At 48.4% G+C, this 25,007-nt stretch overlaps 1 protein-coding gene across 1 annotated transcript; it reads right to left on the reverse strand.

The window, feature by feature from the left end:
- Positions 1-817: 817 nt before the first annotated feature.
- On the reverse strand, positions 818-24,823 carry trmt44 (tRNA methyltransferase 44 homolog; the record flags this gene model as incomplete). The annotated part of the gene is made up of 18 exons (XM_084451636.1): positions 818-878; positions 1,345-1,456; positions 4,834-4,980; positions 7,912-8,068; positions 8,579-8,661; positions 10,569-10,650; positions 11,431-11,544; positions 12,068-12,294; positions 14,836-14,952; positions 18,233-18,584; positions 18,944-19,127; positions 20,121-20,227; positions 22,757-22,828; positions 23,210-23,317; positions 23,411-23,479; positions 23,681-23,900; positions 24,080-24,197; positions 24,478-24,823. 18 exons carry the CDS (start codon positions 24,821-24,823, stop codon positions 818-820), a joined length of 2,676 nt encoding a protein of 891 aa, XP_084307762.1.
- Positions 24,824-25,007: the final 184 nt, after the last annotated feature.

Below are 25,007 nucleotides of genomic sequence, written 5' to 3' on the forward strand. Positions count from 1 at the left end.
AAGTAGGCTGTGATCTCTACCTCTGCGATTTCAGCAGCAGTGCGCGTAGCTGGTTTGTTTTTTTCCCCTAGAAGACTGCCCAGCGAGCTTCTGCTCTTCTTAGGAGCAGCAGCGCTGGACTGATCTTCCTGCGTGGTGGGACTGACTGTTGGGCGCTCTGCACGGGTCGTTGTTGCTACCATCTCTGCAACCAGCTCGGTCTTGACGTGGTTCAGCTCGGGTGGCTGCATGTGTTCCCCTCGGTATCTTGGATCAAGCAGTGCTGATTTGTGCAAGATAGCCATGGTGGCGTCAATATCATATTTGTTCGAAAAAAAAGTAAAACATGTTTTATAGGCGTATTACGTATCCCGGGTAGGCTATTGTAGACTTGCATTTTCTCTCTAAATTAAATATAGGCCTAAGTTATTTCATATAAAGTGACTGCGTCATGTAGCCAGTTAATGTGAAGCCTGATTCTACAATAGCCTACCCGGGATACGTAATAGGCCTAATAAAACATGTTTTACTTTTTTTTTTATTATTATTATTATTTCCATAAAATGACGATATCATCGTCCATCGCGATGTTTGGATGGCCACATCGTGATGTCATATTTCAGCACACATCGCCCAACCCTACAGGGAAGAATAGACCAATTATTGGTTTAAAAACATTGAGATTGGACGCGCAAGTGCCGGTTGCATGCATGTCCCAACAGATCCCCAAGCCTGTTTTAGGGAGAGCTGGTTTCAGTTCATTCAACCTCCTCCTGTATGTTGACTGGACAGGTGCTGCACAATGGTGTTGCGCGCCGATTATCAACGATGTACAAGCTCACAACACACCGTGGATGCGACCGTTGTGAGCTTGTAGGTCTGCTATTCTCGGCCGTTCTCTGCACACAAAACCATCACGCACGGAACTGGGAAAGCAAGCAGACTCTGGTGCCAGGGTGAAGTGAAGCGCTCCCTCCGTATGTCTCGGCTATTGACAGCGACTGGAGGCGGGGTTTGAACTTATTTTTAACTTATTGTTTACACACAACAGAAACCAAGGATTATATATTTCAGGAGGGAACAATCAAAGTACACATCCTAAGCCTTCTTCCTCTACACTGGGGGTGCTGTGACCACTTTTCCATTGCATCTTGTGAGCGGTTGGGTTCTTTTGGTTCCAGCCTGTGCACGCATACTGGTTCTTATCAGTGTGACGTTGTCTGATAAGGTGTCTATTGAGTTAAAATCAGGCCGGATATCGAACCTGACCTCCTAATCTCAGGGTGGACACTCACCACAAAGCGTATAGGTGTAGGCTAATTAACCAATACATTAAACACATTTGGTTGAGGAATTCAACTGTACCTTACTCTTCTTTTCCCACGTGCATCTGCTTCGTCCTCCGAGTCCAGATCAGTGGTTGGACATCCAGTATTCACATACTTTTCTTCATTTCGTTTGGCCTTTTCAAATGAGTCTGTAAAAGAACAAGCAGAAAATAACAGTATGACATTTCTTAATAAGTAGTCATTGTCACAAATTGAATTGACAAGCCTAGATATGGAACAATTCACATCAGACAATAGTAATGCAATTACTACTTACCACAAGTCATCAAGAGCCGGACATTCTCGTATGTGGTCCATCCTTTATGGGGTGTCATATGTTCCTTAAGGGCCTTCGAATAATTTATGTTTCTGGGGGGCCATAACAATGTACCTTCTTTTGGATTGAACCAGCTGGCAAGAACTGTTGCAGCTCCGCCATTTGGAAATAGTGCAACAGCCCAAAGCACCACCTCACTTTCCATTCTGTATACAAAATCAAAATAACCAAAAAAACTGCTCATCAAATGTCATTAACTCGCTGGGCTGGGCTGAGCTGGGCTTGACGTGGACTGGGCTTGGCTGGGCTGGACTGACTGGGCTTCACTGGACTGACTGGGCTTGGCTGGGCTGGACTGACTGGGCTTCACTGGACTGACTGGGCTTGGCTGGACTTTACTGGGCTGGGCCGCCGGCATGCTACTGCATATGAGCTATTGGAATAGCGATGAGGCCATTTCCCTCTGACTCTGGATACAGAACACATTTACGTTTGATACAACCAAGTTTACCAACCCCAATATTGTCACACAACTCTCTAACCTTGTATGTACCTATGCATGAGGACTCACAGGGATATGTGTAATATGATTCTTGGTGTCTGAACCTTTTGTACATCACATAGACCTCATCTTCTGCCTGGACTATATTCTGCACTACTGCAATAGAATCTCCCACCTCAATACAATTATCCCCCTGCTTTGTAGACAAGCTAAAACGACTACTGGAGACCTTTGTGTACTGTACAGCAACACTGAAATATTGGGGGAGTGGACCATCAGTATGAATGTTCTGTAAGACTGGTTCATCTGTTGATAATGGAACCTCAAAATGTGGCTGTTCTGACAACCTTTTGACCACCTGTTGTAGAGGTTGGTGTGGCTTGCGTATAAGATGCTTTATTTGGCCAAGATAATTCTCAAAAGGGAATCCTGAAACATTATCTAAAGGTCCAAATTGCTTGTATTCATCGGCTAAATGTATAAGCTGGTGTACACTGAACACAATCTCACCCCTGCCATATAACTGTCCAAAGTGTTCCACAAAGGAAATCATCAATCCATGCGCAAATTCAACCATTTGGCCAGAAATTCCAGGAGACAAAAACAAATACATGGCCACTGAAAACAACATGAAGTTGTCATAAAGCTCACTGGGAAGACAATCCTTCAGAACTACAGGGCCCCAGTACAATATGAAGGATCGGAGCTCTGTAGCTTTCCAACGATCCAGCTCATTCAAACCTCTTGGCTTGCGATTGAATTCACAAGGGGTGTGGGAATGTAACCCCCGCAGTTTGCTTGATATACTGTTAACAGTTTGTGAAGGAAGCCTAGTGGCTAGATTGCCCTTTAACCACATATTCAACAGTTTTCTCATCACCCCAAGACAACAGAGGTGCATGTAATCAATTGGAAATGAAGAAACCATCTTTACTGTTCCTGTTAAAGGACTGAGTGTTTGTTTCAAGTGATGTTCCTCATCAGTCATATCACAATAACTCGAGTCTGTCCTGAGCCTGACATTTGTTTCAGGATAAGTCATTTTCTTCCTCCACAGACCGTATTGATCACACTTGTCGCATCCTGAATAGCCATTATGTGACTTGACATTCTTAACGAAGGCTCTGGCTGGAGCATCACACACAAATGAGGAAACCAGTACTTTCAATCTCTTACCATTATGAACAACGCCACTAGCCAGTACATTTTTAAGGTCGCTAACAAATTGCTGCAAATACTCAACAACACACTTGGGCTTGCTTAAACCACAAAAGATACCGACAATAAATGGGGACTTAGTGTAATCACATTTCAGAATTGCAAGTATAGGCCAGAATTGAAGTCTTGAACTCCTAAAGAGGGGGAGACCATCTATGTTGAACTGTAAAGTAAGAGTTCTGAGGTTCACTGGTAAACTCAAACCTTTCAATCGGGAAAGTATTCCTCTCACCAAACCAAAATGGTAGTACTCGCCACCTTGCATTTGAGTGGTTGCAACATCAGATTGTGTTCCAAGCAGAGTTCTTCCATCTTTAGGGAGCCTAGGGTGAAATAGCTTTAAGATGGACAGCAGAGCAGACAAAGCAACCAGACTGATTGAGTAGGATGTTGCCCAATATCTTAGGCTCCTTATAAGCAGATCCTTACTAGGCTGAGGCTCGTCATTGCTGTCGGAGTCAGAATCTGATTCAACTTCATCATTCCCAGCCACACTACTATCTGTATGATCGTTTTCCATTTGTACGTGATCTGATTCAACTTCATCCCCAGCCGCACTACCATCAGTATGATAATTTTCCATTTGTACATGATCTGATTCAACTTCATCATCCCCAGCTACACTACCATTTGTATGATCATTTTCCATTTGTACATTGGAAGCTGGCGGTGTATCTAGTTGGGAAACGTGAGAGATTCTGAAGGGTGGGTCCCTATTCACACATGGGTCTAAATCTGACCTTTCATTATGAAGAGTTTCCTCATATTCCTTGAGGATGTCTTTCTCTATATCCTTAACAGTTTTGATTACTCTACGTCTTTTCGACCAATAAGACGCCATCTTAGGTAAAAAGAGGTAGTGCTAATTAAAAGAGGTAAAGAGAGGTGGTGCTAATTAAAAGAGGCAAAGAGAGGTGGTGCGGTGCCAAGGGTTGGTGCTGGGCTGACCTGGGCTGGACTGGGCTGACCTGGGCTGGACTGACCTGAGCTGGGCTGACCTGAGCTGGACTGACCTCAGCTGGACTGGGCTGACCTGACCTCAGCTGGACTGGAATGACCTGAGCTGGACTGGGCTGACCTGGACTGGGCTGACCTGGACTGGGCTGACCTGACCTCAGCTGGACTGGAATGACCTGAGCTGGACTGGGCTGGGTTGCGGCTGAGCTGGACTGAGCTGAGCTGGACTGGGCTGACCTGAGCTGGGCTAACCTGGACTGGACTGACCTGGGCTGACCTCAGCTGGACTGGGCTGCCAGTATGCTACTGCATATGAGCTATGCAGGGCTGGACTGGACTGACCTGAGGCTGACCTGAGCTGGGGCTGGGTTGCGGCTGGGCTGACCTGAGCTGAGCTGGGGCTAGGGCTAGGTTGGGGCTGGGCTGACCTGAGCTGGGGCTAGGTTAGGGCTGGGCTGACCTGAGCTGGGTCTAGGTTGGGGCTGGGCTGACCTGAGCTGGGGCTGAGCTGAGCTGGGGCTAGGTTGGGGCTGGGCTGACCTGAGCTGGGTCTAGGTTGGGGCTGGACTGACCTGAGCTGGGGCTGAGCTGAGCTGAGCTGGGGCTGGACTGACCTGGTGTTGGGGCTGGACTGACCTGGTGCTGGGGCTGGACTGACCTGGTGCTGGGGCTGGACTGACCTGGTGCTGGGGCTGGACTGACCTGGTGCTGGGCTGATGCTGATTAAAAGAGGTAAAGAGAGGTGGTGCTAATTATATTACTTGGCCTTGTAGTGAATCCCCTTGACTTGTAGTAAAATCCTGAAATTAGAGGAAACAAAGCAGAATAAAAAAATTATGCATAAACCAACAGTAAAAAATATATATCAGCATATATATCTATGCAACAATTGTATCTAAATATCCTATATGAAGCTTTAACGTTACTAGCTTAAGCCAAGTTAGCAACCAAGAAGGCTGGTTAGAGGATACCACTGTTAGCTGACCAAAAACACACAACATAGTCATCTATGCACAATTTTACCCAAATATCATATATGATGTTTTAACTTGACTGTATCAGACCAAATTTGATGTCATGTCTGAAGGATGGTAGATTAATTTCCGTTAGATAGCATGCCTGCCGCGTTAGCTAGGTGCTAGTACAGGCCTACACGTTAGCTAGGCACCTAGGAAGACCATGATGCTAGCACTAGCTCAAACAAAAAACGCACAACAGCCATCTATGCACAATTTTACCCAAATATCCCATACGATGCTTTAGCTTGACTGTATCAGACCGAATCTGATTTAATTTCTGTAGGATGGTCGAGATTCATGTTGGATTTCATGAGCTAGCTGCGTTAGCCAGGTGCTAGTCCGGGCCTACACATGGAGCTAGACAACATATCGTCTTCTATGCACAATTTTACCCACATATTCCATATAATGCTTTATCTTGACTGTATCAGACCAAATTCGATGTCATGTCTGAAGGATGGTAGAGATTTCTTACGGATTTGTGATTTCTTTGACTCCTCTTCGTATGGGAAAAATAAATGGCCGTTGGAACATTAAATGCAAAAGTTTGGGGACCTCAAGTCCCGTGAGATCTGGTTGGTCTCGCGAGCTGCGCAAGGTGGAGGGAGCACCACACATTGAAACAATGTCAATTCATTGTAGGGCATTTCAACATTGAAAAACCAGCATTTATATTAAATTGATTCAACAACACTTTTTCAATCGTTGAAATGGTATCTGTAATAAAACATTGAATTAACATAGATTTTTCAACCTCAACCAAAAATAACCAATTTGACCAAAATCCAACGTTGAATCAATGTCTTTTGCTATCTGGGCTTGAACGTGCTATCTTTAACCAACTGTCTTCGTACCTCCACCAGAACGACCTCCTAGATCCCCACCAATCCGGGTTCAAGGCTGGCCACTCGACAGAGACCAGAGAGTCACTCCATGCCGCTAGAGCGAACTCTCTCTCCTCTGTCCTGATACTCCTAGACCTGTCAGCAGCATTTGATACGGTAGACCACCAGATCCTCCTCTCCACCCTCGAGGAGAAAGGCATCGATGGCTCTGCACACTCCCTGTTTGCATCCTACCTGACGGGCCGCTCCTACCAGGTGACATGGAGAGGGTCGACGTCGGAACCGCGTAGTCTGACTACGGGGGTTCCACAAGGGTCTGTCCTGGGTCCTCTCCTGTTTTCCCTCTACACTACATCTCTGGGCTCTGTCATTCGCTCGCATGGCTTCTCCTATCACTGCTATGCCGATGACACCCAACTGGTTCTGTCATTTCCCCCTTCTGATACAGAAGTGGAGACACGCATAGCTGGGTGCTTGGCTGACATTTCGGAGTGGATGACGACACATCACCTCAAGCTCAATCTGGACAAGACTGAGCTGCTGTTCCTCCCGGGGAAGGGCTGTCCGCACCGGGACCTGGCCATCACCATTGAAGACACAGTGGTGACCCCGACTCGGACTGCGAGGAATCTGGGTGTGACCCTGGATGACCAACTGTCATTTTCCTCACATGTCACATCCGTCACACGTTCCTGCAGATTCATGCTCTACAACATCAGGAGGATTCTCCCTTTCCTCACTAATGAAACGGCGCAGGTACTCATCCAGGCCCTGGTCATCTCCCGCCTGGACTACTGCAACTCCCTCCTCGCGGGGGCACCGGCGTCAGCCATTAAACCTCTGGAACTTGTCCAGAAAGCTGCTGCTCGCCTGGTGTTCAACCACCCCAAATTCTCCCACACAACTTCCCTCCTCCGTTCCCTACACTGGCTCCCTGTAGCGGCTCGCATCCAGTTTAAAACTCTGGCGCTAACCTACAGGGCAATGAAAGGAACAGCCCCCTCCTACCTCCAGGCCATGGTCAAACCCTACATCCCCTCCCGACCACTACGCTCTGCTACCTCAGGGCGACTGGTTGCCCCGTCACTCCGAGGCTCCTGCGGTCGATCGACACGGTCACGGCTCTTCTCTGTCCTGGCCCCGCAGTGGTGGAATGAGCTGCCCACTGATGTCAGGACAGCAGAGTCGCTGCCCATCTTTCGTCGCAGGCTCAAAACTCATCTCTTCAAGAAGTACTACAACAATCCTCCCACCTAAGCACTGATTATATTATATTGCACTGTACTTTAGATTGTGATTCTTGCACTTTGCCTTCAGCACTAGATTATGCTCTTAGTCACTTGTTTGTTTTAGAAAGAAGATGCACTTGTGAGTTCTGGCAAATAGTAGTACATTGGCTCTTCCTACGTTAAATGCAATTATTGTTAGTCGCTTTGGATAAAAGCGTCTGCTAAATGACTGTAATGTAATGTAATGTAATGCCACGGCAAGGAGGCGGAGCTTGGGGGAACAGGTACGATGACAGCTGGCAGTACGCTCCTTATCGCTGCGTCACACTGGTCTCCGTGTCAGCAGTGCGGGGGGGGGGGCGATCACGAAGCCCCTCGTGAGTCATGGACTGAAGAAAAATGTGAGTTTGAAGTCTTTAATGGGTTGGTTTTATGTCTGTCCTCGTCATTCCCCTATTCCATGGCGTTTCCATGGTGAACTGTATCAGCCGTGGTCGATGTGAATGCAAGCCGTCGTCCTAAACAAAGTGTTCGTGTTCAGAACGCTGAGCGGTGACCGCTGTGGGCGGTTAACTCATTTACGCCAGTGTCCTCCCTTTTTGCGCCCGGCTCCGGGTTGAGAGGACACTCCCACACGTCCGGAGCGTCGTCTCCCAGAGGGAGGTGGTGGACCGGACTGACCGTCGCTGAGCTGACAGCCCTGTTAAACGCGCTCTGGGGCACGGATGAGTCAGCGTTGCCTCAGGTCTACGGTCCTGTTACTCTGTTCAATGTGTCTCCTTTCCAAACCGACTATTTAGGTGCTTTGCCCTCAGCGGAACCAGAACAGGATCGGTCACTTTCCACTGTTGAGAGTGACGTGTACTAACTGTATTAGTGTTTGACTTTTTGACTGTCCGCGAGAAGAGAATCTAATCAAAGAGAGATCAGTGAGCAGTAGCCAACCTGTCAGCAGCAATAAAACAGCCTTGTTGGTTAAGGCTTCTGCACTGATAGTATGAGGGGCGTAGAGTTGTGGGGTACAGCAGCCCGTCCAAATACCTGTCAAGCGCTCCCTTCCCACGTCTCATCCAACAGAGTTTTATGTGCTGGGAACCGTGCCACGATAATCCAATCGTGTTCGATTTGGAGAGAAGCGAGTAAAGTAAAGTTGCTTCTTTGAAAAGTAATGGAACTGGTCCCAAAGGGCTCGACTGAGCGAGTCCCGCAGGGAAATAAACACACTCCGTCAAGCGCCGGCGAGCGTCTGAGCTCCAGCGGAACGAGTCTCTGCACTTCCATTGACCCCCTCTCCATCTCCTCTGCGTCTGGAGGCACAAACGCGCGGCGCAGATGTAAATGTCATTGTGCTCTGCGTCCTTAATTAGCTAACCACTAATTAACTAACCGCTAATTGGCAATTCATATTCATATCTCGCTGATATGATCAGATCCTGGCAACACCAGGAAGTGAAGTAGCCTATTAATTCTGTGTGAAGGTTTACTCGTATGTCATTCACTATTTAAATGATAAAAGAAGCAATGCAGCAGAGCTGCAGTCACGCAGGCGTTACCACAGGAGGTGTGATGTGAAGTGAAACACCGGGAAGTGGACAGAATTCAATTCATTCAATTAAATTCAGTTTTATTGTCATTATACTTGGGCAAAGCACATGTACGACGAAATTAACGTGAACTCCGCTACGTTTCACCCGTGATGGTGAACAGCATACAGTACAGTTGGCTACAGCTGGTATGTCAATCTGACACGCATCACACACGTTTCTGTTTTACGTCTTGGACTTATTTACTTCATGCATTCCTGTGTTTCTGGCGAGTCGTGTGGGGTGTATCTCTCTCTCTCTCACACACACACACACACACTAATAAATCAAATACACACAAAAACCCAGACTTGTATCCAACCCCCCCCCCCCCCCCCCCCCCTCACCACCACCACCACATTCCCCACATTAACATGGTCGTAAATCCTCGTGTTTTTGGAGTGCGATGTTTACACTGCATGGTCGGTCGTCATGACGATGACCTCAGCCTGACCACATGGTTCTGCTCTCCAGACGTCTGTCTGACTGACCACCGCAGCCAGGAGTGAGCTCAGACCAGGTCCAGCTGTTCCTTCTCCACACACACACCGAGTTCATGGTCACCCACAGTTACACAAACATGCACACACACACAAACACTACTATACATACAAACACTCTCACGCACCTAACACACACACACTCTCATGCAGACACAGGCACAAAACACACAAACTACTATGCATACACTCTCGCACGCGCACACACATGCGCGCGCGCACACACACACACACACACACACGCAGTGTAGAACTAAACAGTGAACAGTGGATTAAAGTCAGGTGTTCACTGAGTACGACCCCTGACGAAGTGCTGGCGAACGAGCCGTCCTTAATAAGCACGCTGGAAAAGAATGTTCCAAAAACTTTTCCGCAGTCGCTCTTTACGGTCTTCAGAAAACTCCACGAGGAGGAAACCAAGGGTTGAACTTGTGCAACAGCGACCCACGCCAAATAACACACACACATGCAAACGGAAACAGCAGCTGCTATCGATGTCGGGTGTTATTCGCTGTAATGGAGTTCGTGAGAGGCTCTTTGTTATGTCCACGTCAACAAAGGGCGAACACATGGCCCCGGCAGCACGGAGACACGTACAGTACGTATAACACACGAGAGGGAACGCGCCGGCGAAAGCTATCTTCTTCCAGGAGAGATGCAGACGCTTCTCTCCTCCCTGACCCAGATCCAGGGCTGGGCACACCGTCTCCCTCCCACTCTCTCTCTCTCTCCGTCTGTCACTTTGAATTCTCCCTCTCTGACTTCCTGGAGGGAGGGACCGGGCCTGGAGATGTTTCTTGAGTTTCTCTCTCTCTCTCTCTTACAAACACACACACACAGATGCACAGACACACAGATACAGAGATATATACACACACACACACACACACACAGATACACAGACACACACACACAGATAAACACACACACACACACACACACACACACACACACAGATACACACACAGACACCCACACACACCCACACACTATAAACATACCCACAGGGGCTCCCCAATGGTTCTGTCTTTGGCACTCCTGAATGAACACACGACTTCCTAATTAGTTGTTGTTGTTGTGGTTGGTGTGGCGATGTATTCTTTAGACAAGGTTCGTCTGTGTGTTATTCACCACTGGGGCGGGGGGTGGGGCGGCGATCGATCTTCCCTCTGCTGGGTTGAGGGGGGGAGGGGGTGATGCGGTCACTGGATCTCTGAGGCCAAAGGGTCACAGAGAAAAATGGATAGAAGGTGAGGTGTGTGTGTGTGTGTGTGTGTGTGTGTGTGTGTGACAGTTTGGATCTACGCACCGGAGATGCTGAGGCTTTTAATGAATTGATTTCCCTCGATGGAGCATGGAGGAACAAGAGAGAGGTAGAGGGAGAGGGAGAGAGAGAGGGGGAGAGAGAGGAAGAGGAGAGAGAGAAATGTTCCAGTAAACATTCATTAAGGCTCACAGTGTGTCACAGTGTCCTCCGCCCCCCCCACTTCAAACACACGCACCACTGTCACGACTCCTGGATGTTCTCTCTGAAGGAAAATCTACACCGCTCAACGTTATTTCAGTGTTATACCGGCAATACGGTCTGCGCTGACCCAACGCTCAGCAATGCTGACAGACCCAGGCCGGCGGCCGAGCTGATGAAAAGTGTCCCCCCCCCCCCGCGCAGTCTCCCAGTGACATTTGAACCCCGGGTTGCGTCCAGCTGGGTAGAGAGAAGTACAGAGGGCGCCCGCGCAACGCCTCCCGACGCCACCAAATAATTCATACCGCTAACATTTACTCTGCCGAGTCCCTCAGTCTCTCCGCTCGCCTTCAAAGCCCCGCCGACCAGGGGTTCTGGGGCTGGGGGGGGTTAACACACCAGGAGAACAGCCACGCCGACTGGGGGCTCTGGGGCGGGGGGGAGTTAACTCACTAGGAGAACAGCCACACCGACCGGGGGCTCTGGGGCTGGGGGGGGTTAAGACACTAGGAGAACAGCCACGCCGACCTGGGGCTGGGGGGGGTTAACACACCAGGAGAACAGCCACGCCGACCGGGGGCTCTGGGGCTGGGGGGGGTTAACACACCAGGAGAACAGCCACGCCGACTGGGGACTCTGGGGCTGGGGGGGGAGTTAACACACCAGGAGAACAGCCACACCGACCGGGGGCTCTGGGGCTGTGGTGGTCGGGGACGGGCGGTGGGGGGGGGGGGGGGGGGTTAACGCACCAGGAGAACAGCCTTCTCACCGGGGGCTCTGGGGCTGTGGTGGTCGGGGACGGGCGGTGGGGGGGGGGGGTTAACGCACCAGGAGAACAGCCTTCTTATCTGTGGTGTTTATTCTGTTCTGCTAGGCAAGGAACACCAGAACCCAAAAAAACCAAGGTGTGTCCTTGAATTGACAACACAAGCCTAATTTACATTACCTTTACATGACCTTTACATGACCTTTCGAAGGCAATCGTTTTTGAGAAACCAAACGAAGAGTCCCAGACAACTGAATAAATAGAGTAAAACCATGAGCAGGTGAAGTAGAAGTCCTGCCTCTGTCTCGCCGTATGTCGCCGGCTCTGACACTCTCCTGTCACCACCGGTCAACCGGGAGTCGCTGCGACGCTAAATAAAAGCCTCAATTTTCAGAGTGCTTCTTTCTTTTTCTTCAGCGGTCTAGTGGAAGGTCGGAGGTCCCCGGCTCCGTGGCCGAAGGCGCAGTCCTCGGCCCGCAGGGGGCAACCGTGGGGGTGGTGGAGGTGGAACCAGCAGGAGCGTGTCTTCAGGGCGCCGGGGGGCGGGGGCGGCCGGCGGGCGCGCTCTCCCCCGGGTCTGTGGGGCGGCGCACGCCAGTCCCTGATGTGGACCCTCCCTCCTTCCACTGACCCAGAGAGAGAGAGAGAGAGAGAGAGAGAGAGAGGAGAGAGAGATAATAGGCAAGGTAAGCAGCGTTTTATCCTCCTTGATCTATGAACTATTAGGCCAACCAAACCCACCCTGACTCTTACACGCTACTCCAAGTTAAGTCATTCACAGATCAGTTACTGTATATATATGAACTAGCGGACTATAGCATTCAGAAGCATCCGAATCTGGACCTGTTGGCAATGTGAAGGCCACCACGCCCTCCGCCGAACTGGTCTGCTCTGGGCAGATCAGACCACAGCCTGATGCATCATGTACCAGCCTGTCATCAGGCAGTGTCTGCTACCACCAGGACTGTGCCGGCCTGGTCTAGAGAGGCTGGCCACAGACTGGGACCTGGTCTAGAGAGACTGACCACAGACTGGGACCTGGTCTAGAGAGACTGACCACAGACTGGGACCTGGTCTAGAGAGACTGACCACAGACTGGGACCTGGTCTAGAGAGACTGACCATGGACTGGGACCTGGTCTAGAGAGACTGACCACAGACTGGGACCTGGTCTAGAGAGACTGACCACAGACTGGGACCTGGTCTAGAGAGACTGACCACAGACTGGGACCTGGTCTAGAGAGACTGACCATGGACTGGGACCTGGTCTAGAGAGACTGACCACAGACTGGGACCTGGTCTAGAGAGACTGACCATGGACTGGGACCTGGTCTAGAGAGACTGACCACGGACTGGGACCTGGTCTAGAGAGACTGACCACAGACTGGGACCTGGTCTAGAGAGACTGACCATGGACTGGGACCTGGTCTAGAGAGACTGACCACAGACTGGGACCTGGTCTAGAGAGACTGACCATGGACTGGGACCTGGTCTGGAGAGACTGACCATGGACTGGGACCTGGTCTAGAGAGACTGACCATGGACTGGGACCTGGTCTAGAGAGACTGACCATGGACTGGGTACTGGTCTAGAGAGACTGACCATGACTGGGACCTGGTCTAGAGAGACCACGGACTGGGACCTGGTCTATAATCTCTAGATTATACATTCCTATAGTTTTTGGTTCTGAGCAACTGAGCACTATACTGTAGGAATGTATAATCTGATACCCTTCCCTTTAAACTGTTTTTAATGCAGTGTAATGTAAAAAAATCTTCTTCTTTGTATCTATTTTTTAAATATTTTGTAGCCTAATGCAGATGTAATCACCTGAAGGTTTTTATTTATTTTTATTTAACCTTTATTTTATCAAGTAATTATGAGCAAATGTGTGGGTGCTTTTCGTGGGTGCTTTTTCCAATTAAGTCAGACTATCTGGCCGTACAGCAGATGTGGGTGAGCTACAAAGGAGATGTGGAATTCGCCCACAAACAACAGCCCTGGCCTCCATTCCTCCTGCTGACGTGGCGCGAATGTTTGATGAGCTGATGAGCTGATGGAGCTGCCGTTTTTCTAGGATTAACAGTTGATCACCTTGCTGCCTTGCACAATTCCCATAGGTGTATACGCGTTACAAGCTATTGTATTAGGCCTATAGCCTACGTTACAAGTTATTGTACTAGGTCTACATACTGCACCTTTACAAGTCATTGTATTGGTCATCATTTTATATGGCTACTATTTCTTACCGTTCTGTGATAGGCCTAATTATTATGCCTCCGCCAGGCGATAGATAGGTTTCGGGTTGTCCGTCCGTCCATCCGATGTCTGTTAATGCAATATCTCGGGAACGCATTGACGGAATTTCTTCCTCTTTGGTACAAATGATCACTGGCACTCAAGGATGAACTGCTTAGATCGTGGGGGTCAAAGGTCAAAGTTCAAGGTCACTGTGACCTCCCAAAATGTGTTTTTGGTCTGATGAACACAATATCTCAAGAAAGGCTTGACAGAATTTGTACATATTTGGCCAAATGTCCAGTTGGACTTAATTGGATTAATTGGATTCGATTTTGGTATTCAAATGTCAAGGTCACCGTGACATCACAAAAGGCACTTTTGAACGCTAACGCTAGCTAGCTAACACTAATCCTAATGCTAATGCTAGCTAGCTAACACTAATTCTAACACTAATGCTAGCTTTAGCTAGCTAGCATTAGCGTTAGCATTGGAGTTAGCATTAGGTTAGCAGTTAGTCAAGGTTAGGGTTAGGGTTAGTTAGGTTAACTGCAACTGGCATTGTTGGGCGGAGGCATTTAGCCGCTACGCGTTTTTTCTAGTTTTAAAATGGTTTAAACTGCCAATGGAGATGACCTCACAATCAACACCTCCTCCCACCCCAGTCTGTCCCTGATACCTGAGGACACCCATACGCCTCCCGCCCTCCCCCACCTGCTGCCATCGCATCCAGCCGGGGAGAGGAACCAGTGGGTCCGGACAACAACAGCCCCTGGGGGATTTATTTTCCTGTCACTCTCTGCTGCTGTAACCACCGCCCCCCCTTCTCCTCTCCTGGGGATTAATGAAGTGTTATCTGATCTTAAATCAGTCCGGTGAGTGCAGTCCAGTGTTTGTACCAGCCGGACAGGGGCCCGTCCCGGACCTTACCTCTGAAGACCTGGTGGTTGTTCCTCAGCAGGGTCTGAAGACCACCACACTCCTTCTTCAGCCTCTGCAGGGTCTCCTGTTCCAGCAGCTCCGCCACCTCCCTAATCAGGAGACTGCCTGAGAGAGAGAGAGAGAGAGAGAGAGAGAGAGAGCGAGAGAGAGAGAGAGAGAGAGAGAGAGCGAGAGAGGAGAAACAGGTTGATTTCCAGTGAAAATGAGAGGATAGAGAGGAGAGTGCTTGAGTCTTGTGAACCTCAAGCCCACATCCTCTCTGCTGAAACCTTAGTGTGGTCGTGTGGTACAGTGTAGCGTACAGAACAGAAGCATCACCAAAAAACCCTTGGTTGGTTCCTCTGAACGTCAGTCTCTAAGCTGTGAGGGTTCCTCAGTTAAAGTCAGTCTCTAAGCTGTGGTGTTCAATCAAGTCGAACACTATCAAAACAGCCAGAGAGAATTTTAATTACCACTGTCCCCAGTGGCCATTTTATGATGTCTGAGTCACTGTCACCACAATCCAAATCAAACCAACCCACCATTTCCCCATTCCAGACACCGTCGAGGGAGAGGAAAAGGAGTGAGATATTAAAACGAGGAATTCCTACAGACTTGCAGCCTGCGTTGCCAAAGCCAGTCTGTGTCGCCACAACGCCGCAAATTGAGAAATGAATTCTGGTCCGCACGGGGAGAACCTTTGACCAGAACCTTTGAGTTCCATTTCTCCAAGATTAGAGTATTTCTGCCTCTCAATGCCTCCCAGTGGGGAATTCAATCTGCGCTGACCTTTGGGTCGTATAAATGACAATCTCATCTTCTCTTGTTGGCGTATCGGGAGGGCAATTCACCCGGGGGTCCCTCCGTTTTCCTTTCTCCTGATTCTTAGGCCAGGCCGTGTGTAAATGCCAGTGTCCTCGTTGTAAAGAAAATCACAGTTCATGCCTTGTCAATCAATCAGCAACAGCTCTCCAAGACCTTCAACTTCAAAATGGATGTTAATCACTTTAATTTGTCAAAACATTACTTCTTAAGGGACCTCTCTGCAGTCTCAGCCTGGCACAGTAACGAGGGGGAAGACAGACAGACAGCCCCAGGGCCCAGACGCCAGCCTGCGAGCTCCTGGTCCTAATATAATATCAATACAGGTTCAGACTTGGCCTTTAGAGAGCAGCCCGCTAATAGGGATTAATGGCAAACGGGGAGGGTATTGACAATGTGAACTCAGTCTGGACTAGGACTGTTATTAATGCCTTTAACTTTACCTACAGTCATGCCCCTGCCTCACTAGATGCTAAGCTAACACCTCACCGCCCAAGCTAGATGCTAAGCTAACACCTCACTCCCCAGGCTAGATGCTTAACTAACACACCCCACTCCCCCGCTCACCCCCGCAGGCTAGATGCTAAGCTAACACTTCACCCCTCAGGCTAGATGCTAAGCTAACACCTCACCCCTCAGGCTAGATGCTAAGCTAACACCTCACCCCTCAGGCTAGATGTTAAGCTAACACCTCACCCCTCAGGCTAGATGCTAAGCTAACATTAGATTGATTGCAGCAGCCGGGTGGTGAGTTCATCTTGCTCTCCGATTCAGAATCAGCTGGAGTGGGAGACGGAGTGGCTGAAGAACAGGCCAGGACACAGGCACAGAGAGGAGCCCCGGCAGTGGACAAAACACAGTGTGGACTGGATATCGGGGGGGGCGCAGGGGGGGTGACTTTAATGTCAGCACCACAGGGGGGCTTCAACCAGAACCCTTCTGCATGGAACCAGACCTGAACACTCCTCAGTCGGTCCTCCGGTTGGCCTGTATGCTCAGATCCAGGAGAAACTACACTGTCCTAAAATAATTCATACTGTGCTTTGTACTGGCATAGCAACTGAATATACCATAATAATCACCAAAGAAAAGATGCAGGACACCCGATAAGCACACATCCACAGCCAGACATCCCCCATTACAATACTCATCCATTAATAACTAGACCTCTTATTGTGGCGCATGGGAAACGTCAGCCTGCTTAAGTTACACTTAAACTTGCATGAGTTAACTGCTTGGCTGGGCTGGTCAGTGTCACAGCCATGCCGCTCGGTGTCCAGTAACTGTTGCTGTCTATTCTCTTCTTACTGGTGTGTTTTTGCTGTATTTGTTTCATATAGCTGTTTATTTATTTATTTTTTATTTTTATTTTTTTTTGGGGGGGGGGCTGTAGGTTGCATGCATGTATACACCAGGCACTTCTTAAAAATCTCAACACAAACGCACTCTCATGCATAAATTACACATTATAATCCTTTATTCATGCTGTCACTTCTATCCTGGGTTACACTTTCTCCCCTCCCTCTCCACTCACTCTCTTCTCTCTCTCTCTCTCCTCTCCCTCTCTCGCTCTCTCTCCACACCTTCTTTTTTCTGTCTGTCTCCACCACTCTCTCCTTCTAATTTAAGTTCTGACAGAATTTTCTGTTTTAATCAGGATAGACTTCATCTCCTTATCTCATCTATCAGTACAGTACAGTGTGTGTGTGTGTGTGTGTGTGTGTGTGTGTGTGTGTGTGTGTGTGTGTGTGTGTGTGTGTGTGTGTGTGTGTGTGTGTGTGTGTGAGAGAATGTGAATGGGTGTGTGTTTGTGCGTGTGAGTGTGTGTGTGTGAGAGAGAGAGAGAGAGAGAGCAAGAGAGAATGTGAGTGTGTGTGCATGCAAGAATGTGTATGTGTGTGTGTGTGTGTATGTGAGAGAGAGAGAGAGAGAGAGAGAGAGAGAGAATGTGAGTGTGTGTGTGTGTGTGTGTGTGTGTGTGTGTGTGTGTGTGTGTGTGTGTGTGTGAGAGAGAGTATTGGTGGTCTGGGCACGATGTGATGCAGGGAGTGGCTGGCACAGGGATATAACAGTGACAGAGTTCAAAGCAGGGTCACCCTGAGCCACCAGGAGCCTGTCTGTCAGAGGGAGAGAGAGAGAGAGAGGGAGAGAGAGAGATGGGGGGGGAGAGATTGGGGGGGAGACAGGGGGGCAGAGAGAGGGAGGGAGGGAGAGAGAGAGAGACAGGGAGAGAGAGAGACAGAGAGGGAGAGAGAGACAGAGAGATAAAGGGAGGGAGAGGGGGGGGTGAAGGGAAGGACAGAGAGGAATTTAAGTGAGTAGGACAAAAGTGTATCCGTGTGTGTGTGTGTGTGTGTGTGTGTGTGTGTGTGTGTGTGTGTGTCAAACTGCACTGAAAGAGACACAGCTCTGATGGTGCATGTCAGAGGTGTTCATCAGGTAGATATGAACCCTGATCTGTTCATCAGGTAGATATGAACCCTGCCTCCCACATGCGGTCATGTAGCCGTGGACGGAGACATTCTTTTCTCCACTATTTTCTCGCACTGTTGTTGTTTTGTTACAACCTTGATTCTGTCCGTACCTCCTTGGTTCCAGGTCCCGTGTTGGTCCGTGTTCAGGCCCAGCAGAGCGCCGGCCACCCTGAGTACCACGCCGTCCACCAGCGCCCGGGGGAGGGCGGCGCAGTTCCGGACAGCCTCCACCCTCTCTCTGGGCCGGAACCCGGCTCCCCAGTCGTTGGCGTGGGTCCCGTCGGTTTCCGTGCGCTTGCCGTGACTCACCGCCTCGCCTCCCCCGGCGGCGGCAACGACCTCAGTCTGCTGGGCCGTGGCCCCGGAGTACGCCTGGCGGCCCCGTATGTAGTGGGCCCTGCGCTGCTCCGCCCGCGCCTCCTCCGCCCGCTCGTATGTCCTCGACCTCCCCACCAGACACACCTGCTCGAGAAACACGGTCGAAACGCGGTCAAAACACGATGTTCATGCACAATGCATCGCACGGTACCAGTGTCACAGCTAGCCTACCCTCTACACATGGTTCCAGCGTTAGCCTGCCTACCCTCTAGGTATGGTTCCAGCATTAACCTGCCTACCCTCTAGGTATGGTTCTAGCGTTAGCCTGCCTACCCTCTAGGTATGGTTCCAGCATTAACCTGCCTACCCTCTAGGTATGGTTCTAGCGTTAGCCTGCCTACCCTCTAGGTATGGTTCCAGCATTAACCTGCCTACCCTCTAGGTATGGTTCTAGCGTTAGCCTGCCTAGCCTCTAGGTATGGTTCCAGCGTTAGCCTGCCTACCCTCTTGGTGGAGGGGATCCTCAGGCAGTCCTCCTGGGTGTGGAAGCCGCAGGCGTCGCTGACCTCGCTGATGAAGGCGATGTACTCCTGGTACTGGGACCGCCCACACTGCCGTCTCTGGTACTTAGCATAGAAGTCAAAGAAACAGCAGGGCAGCACGAAGTAGCGGCAGCCGTAGGACGACCTGGGGACGAACGAGCACACGGATCACTGTCAGCCAATCATCAGGCCCGGTCTTGGTTGTAGTATAGCTCACTGTCAGCCAATCATCAGGCCTGGTTTTGGTTGTGGGGAAGCTCACTGTCAGCAGGATGAACTGGGGGGGAAACAGCTCACTGTCAGTGAACTTTGTTTTGGTTGTAGCATAGATCGATGTCTAGAGCTGTGTTCAGAATCGCTCCCTCGTTCCCTCACTCCCTATTCCCTACATAGGGTTCACCATGTAGTGAACTACCTAGGGAACAGAGAAAATGTAGGGTACATGCACTGTTCCCTGCAAATCAAGGTGAATTGTGGGTAATAAATAGGGGACTATATAGGGAACGTAAATTCCTTGGAGAATTCGGACAGTACAAACAAAATGGCTGAAGCCCTATATAGTGAATAGGGAGCGATTCCGAACACAGCTTCTGAGTCAGAAACCAACTCCTCCCTTCCCGGCAGACGGAGTAGATCTGAAGAGGATGAGATCAGAGTAAACTACAGTAAACAGCACAGAGAGATGAATGGACTATTAGAGGGCGATATGTAGAGAACTCATTTTCACCTATCCAGTCATGCATCTCCCCACACAAGGGCCAGGCACTGAGAGGAGTGTGGGAGGGCCTGGTTAGTGGTTATAGCATTTGGACGAGTGTTTGTGTGTTTTTCCACATCAAGTGCAACTGTGTGTGACTGGCTCAAAGCAGAAGGATTGAGTAACATGGGGTCTGAGTAATCCTAGTTTCCAGGGAGGGAGATTCACACCATTTAGTCTATGGAGCAACAGCTATACACAGTGGAAAAACATGGACTCCAGCTCAACACCGCCCTCCGGTGGCCGTCACTGCTAAACACACTTCGGTCACCCCCGCCCCCCCCCCCTACCCCCAACTCAATCAAAACACAAAAATGTTATCACACGCTCTAGATCATCTGGCACTTGAGCCGCCAGGCTAACGACATGCTGATGACTTGCCTGGCCGCTATCACGGGGATCCAAGGCGTCAGCTCGTCAGAGTGGTTCCCAATCAGCCAATCCGTGGAAGGGAATAAGAAGCCGTCGCCGGGGGTGATTGCAGTTTCCTGAAATAGATCCAAGTCCCCCAAGAGCCCCTTTCAAATCAGAGGCACGCTGGCAGTAATTTGATTTTGAATCATTCATCACAAGCTGCTTGTGACAGTGATTGGTGGTGCCAGGGGAAAGAATTTTAATATGTCACAGGGATAACATCTGTTTATTAATATGTCACAGGGATAACATCAGTTTAATGTGATCGTTATCCAAACTCATTTAGTGTCTGGGCTGTGTGTTTGGATGGACGGTCTGAAATAGAGCTTTGGGCTTGTTTTTGAAATCCGGTCGACTGCTTTGGCGAATAAAGCACTATGGTACTATACTGCCCTACAAAGGCAAAAGACCTTAACTCGCCAGAGTGCAGAACTGAAAAAAATGACTTTAAAGTTTTTTTGTTGTCCAGCCAAATCTATTGTAGGTAGGATATTTAAATTGTGGCAATTATTTGTTTTTCTATGAAGTAATTTATTTACATAAAAATATTTAGTTCAAACTTGACCTTTGACCCTTATTTGGAAGTTACTGTACTCTGCCTTTGCATTGCCTGTAAATAATACGGAGTCATGCCAAGGCAAAAGGCAGTAACTTCCAATTGATCAATCAATTGGTTTATGGTCACTATACAAAATCAGTATATGATAATAATGATACCATCTGCATACAATCTACTGATCATGGCACAATTAGGCTTGATGTAATATATAATATAATGTAAATGAGTATGAATTAATGTGTATTTGAAGGCATTACAAACTCGCATATCATTAGGCCCTATTTATTACATTATGATTATGACAGGGGTTCCCACACTGTTGTGGAGATCTACTCACTGGATGAATTATAATTATATATATAATTATTTAACCTATAGGTGGTTAAATACCTAGTGTAAACCATTCCAGATAATGGCTGTGACCACAGCATTATGAAGATTAAAAGAAAAAAACATATCAATTCATAGCGAACGTGATTGGATGTTGTTGTTTTTTTACATCACAAACATCAACATCCGTTCGGTCAACAAACACACGTTCTTGCATGTGGAGGATAACTTTTTGCAAACAATGTTAGACAATGTTGAATGCAAGGGTTACAACCAACGCAAGTTTAGGGGACTCAGACTCGCGTTTTGTATTGAATTGGATTAATGTCAGTAGGATAACCTGTCAGCAGGTCAAGAAAGAATAATGGATTTAACGTTTTGAATGCAGCGTACTCAAAACAGATAGTTTGTCGCCGTTTGCAATAGATTTGATCAGGTTAAAGAAAAGGTAGGCAATGTTTATCTTTATAGGCCTAATTGTGAATCATAATGCTGAACATGCATATTGCGTGCGTGCGTGTGTGTGTATGATTAGGCTAGGAGTTGTGTCTCACTCGCACTAGCGACTGCCCTAGAAAGTGTCTCACACTGTTGGGCTACCACAGTCCGCCAAGTTTGTTTCGCTGTCGAGCTGTCAAAGGCTGACAGGAAAAAATAATAATTAATTGCTTATGATTTACGATAACTTATAGCTGGCAAGCATTGCTTCTTTCCAATGCGTTGTTTGCATTGTTCTGATCGCATATGGGAGCAGTGTTGATTCTCAAGTTATAACTAAGGTGTGTGTCAGAAATGCTTCGGTGACAGATATTATACAAATATAGAACCGTAACTTGAGCGCAGTAAACAGTAGGCTAACTCCACGTTGATGCACAGCAAAACAAAGGCAGAGTAGGACTACCGTATCTCAAATCGAACGTTCAAGAGTGCCGAGAAGCCATGGCAAAGAACCGTAACTGAAGTTACGTTCTTCTGCCTTGGCTTCTGTAGCGCTTTTGGAAGTTAAGGTAAAGTCAACCCACTATTTTCTCGAAAACACAACACAATTGACTCAAGATACTTGTCCACATGATAAAGTATATGCTTAATGTCCCAAAAATGACAAAAACTCATTTTCGGCAAAAATTAAGTTACGGTCTTCTGGCTTTGTAGGGCAGTATAGACAAGGTGCTTACACCGAGGTCTTGCGTATTGAAGCAACTTCTAGTGATGTCAGTTCAACCAGGTTTTTAACCTTGAGAACCTAGAGTTGAAACGCAACCACTAAAAACACAGCTTGGTTTTGATACCACTAGCTTCCTTGAGAGGCCTGTCAGAGACCTCAGAGAGACAGGAGGCCAAAACGAACGGGGTGCAGATTCTGACAGGCCCCCGCCCCCTCAGCTGAGCGTGCAGCAGGTCTCTGTGGGATCCGGACTCCGGCCCAGAACCCCTTCTCCCTGGACTGAACACAGTCAATAATGGATGCCTGAGAGAGCACTGCTGTTCTTCTGTCAAAGGAAACATTGAAGCTATGAGAGTCTTGGAATAAAGGGGTTCCCTCAAATTGTGTATGGGAGTTGAAGAGTGGGGGTTTGTGTGTGTGGGTGGTTACAGTCTATTAATTTTTATGTTCCACAGTGTCCACACTTCAAAGTGCATCCTAATTTCAATTCTCCATGGTGCACTCCAACCGCAGTGTTAATGAGATTTTAATACAGCTTAGCTCTCTCACCTCCAGAAGCGTCTGGGGTCCGTACATGTCCCAAATCTTCCTCCTCCGCACGTCGATGCCCTTCCCGGGATGCTGCGATACAATTTAGCGTGACAGTCAAGTCCATCATCACTTCACCATCTGGCCCGACGCTGGGCTCAGCACCTCCCCTCCCCACCAACCCACCACACTCCCCACCTAGACACTCTGTGTCATTTAAATTACACCAACCCAGGATCCTGATTGGACGATGGGCCAATATCGGATTTCTAATTAAATAAAAATGTTCGCAGACATTCAATCTCCTCCACTTGTGTCCATGTCATTGATTTATGATCCGCTAAACGTTTGAGATCTAACAGCGACTGAGGTCAGTTTTCCATATGAAAAATGTCATGGTGAGGTTGAGGCTGTGCTAGTTAGCAGCTGAGCAGGTCTGGTCATACTGTGTCTGCACTCTGGCCGACTACATACCCCTTCGTTGCTCAGTATGTGAACCAAGAGGCCATTTCCGCAGCCAAGATCCACAAAAGACTGTTTGTCTGTGAGGTCCTGTTCTGCTCTCTCCTCACCCCAGAGGACCTGACGATGAACAAGAGAAAGATATTAAATCTTTTCATGATTGTTCATGATTCATTCATTCACTCCCGTTTTACAGCCCAACAACTGTCCTACCAGAAGATATGTAGCGATGGCAACATCTTCATAGACGAACTTCTCTGGATCAGTCACCTCAGGCCAAACCTGGAACACAGAAGATCGTCTCACTCAATGAAAAGTGCTTCAATAAAATTGCTCATAAATCAAATGCAATATTATTGTTGCGTGTCAGCCACCCTCTTCATGAGGATACAAATTAATTTTCTATCCACTTGGAACAATTCTGCACAACCGATAACCATAAATCACATTTCATGAAACATGTGTTTGAACAAGTCGTATGACCTTGACCATGCCCTTGTACTTGTCCTTGAGCCGCTGGTACGTGAGGCTGTACTTCTCCACGGGCAGGAGGGACAGGGTGCTGGGGAACTCGCTGGCGCGCCTCTCCGTAGCCCAGCGCACCAGCCTTGGCAGCAGCTCTCTGGAGAGCCAGGGCAGCGTGGGGTAGGCCACCCCGTCCGAGAGCCACTCCGCTGGGCTGAAGGCGTGCAGCTCCAGCACCCTGAGGAGAGGAGGAGGGGGGCGTGGGGACCATCGTTCACTTGCTAAATTAGGGCACAACTCACATACTTTAGACGCATTTTATAACTGAACACAACTGGAAGGATTTCCGGTAGACACCTTCTACCAAAAGGAGGATGCATCATCTTACGAGCTCCTGTACCAGGAGAGAAGACTCACCACTCTTCACAGTCCTGAGCCCGCAGACGTAGCTGATAGATGTTGCCGTTTCTTTGAGACACCCGCCCTTCCGTCTCCTCTTCAAACGGGATGAAGGTCACTCTCTGACTGTCAAAGTCTGGAGAGTGTACAATAACAAATGACTTCACATTACATCACAGTCATTTAGCAGACACTTTTATCCAAAGTGACTTACAGTAAGTGCATTCAGTAAACTGTACAACAACAATAACTCATAAGTGCCTCTCCTTTCTAAACAAGCATCTAGCCTAACCGAGAGCTAAACTAGCATAACCTTGCATAACGACATTGCAATCTAATAATAATATCTAATGAACATTGTTTGACAGTAGGCTACATTTGACATGCTGCTCAGTCTGACAGTCGTATGTCCTTACCTTTCAGTATAATTTCTTTATGTGCATTTGTCCCGTAACAATTTACTTTTGGAATGAATGTTCTAACACTGTAAGACCACACTCCCTCTTTCCCATGTTCAAATTCAATATCACTCGTTCCCAAAAAAGAGAACACATCATTCAGTTCTGAAGCAACGTCCCTATGGGCTTGTAGAATGTGTCCAAGTTCTTCAATGTCCACCTGCTTCCCTTCTGTCTCTTTTACTCCACAAAGACGTTTGTTCACAACGTGAGGTTTCTGTATCCACACCTCCACAGCCGACCAGAATCCCTCTGGAAGAGTCGTACATTTGTCCGGGAAGTTTATATCACAGAGCTTCGGCATCGTTCGGCGGCGTTTTAAATCCAACGTGTTTACGGAATGAAATGACTTCCGGGTACTTTTATTGTCTTTCAAAATAAAGGTCAAGAATTGCGTCATTTGCTCCTGACTTCTGAGTTGAATTTTAATAGGAATATTAGCTTAAACACATGGCAATATTACAAAACAAAAAAGCTAGTTTGAATGT

The sequence above is a fragment of the Borostomias antarcticus genome (assembly GCF_949987555.1).
Source record: "Borostomias antarcticus genome assembly, chromosome: 17".
Classification (NCBI taxonomy): Eukaryota; Metazoa; Chordata; class Actinopteri; order Stomiiformes; family Stomiidae; genus Borostomias; species Borostomias antarcticus.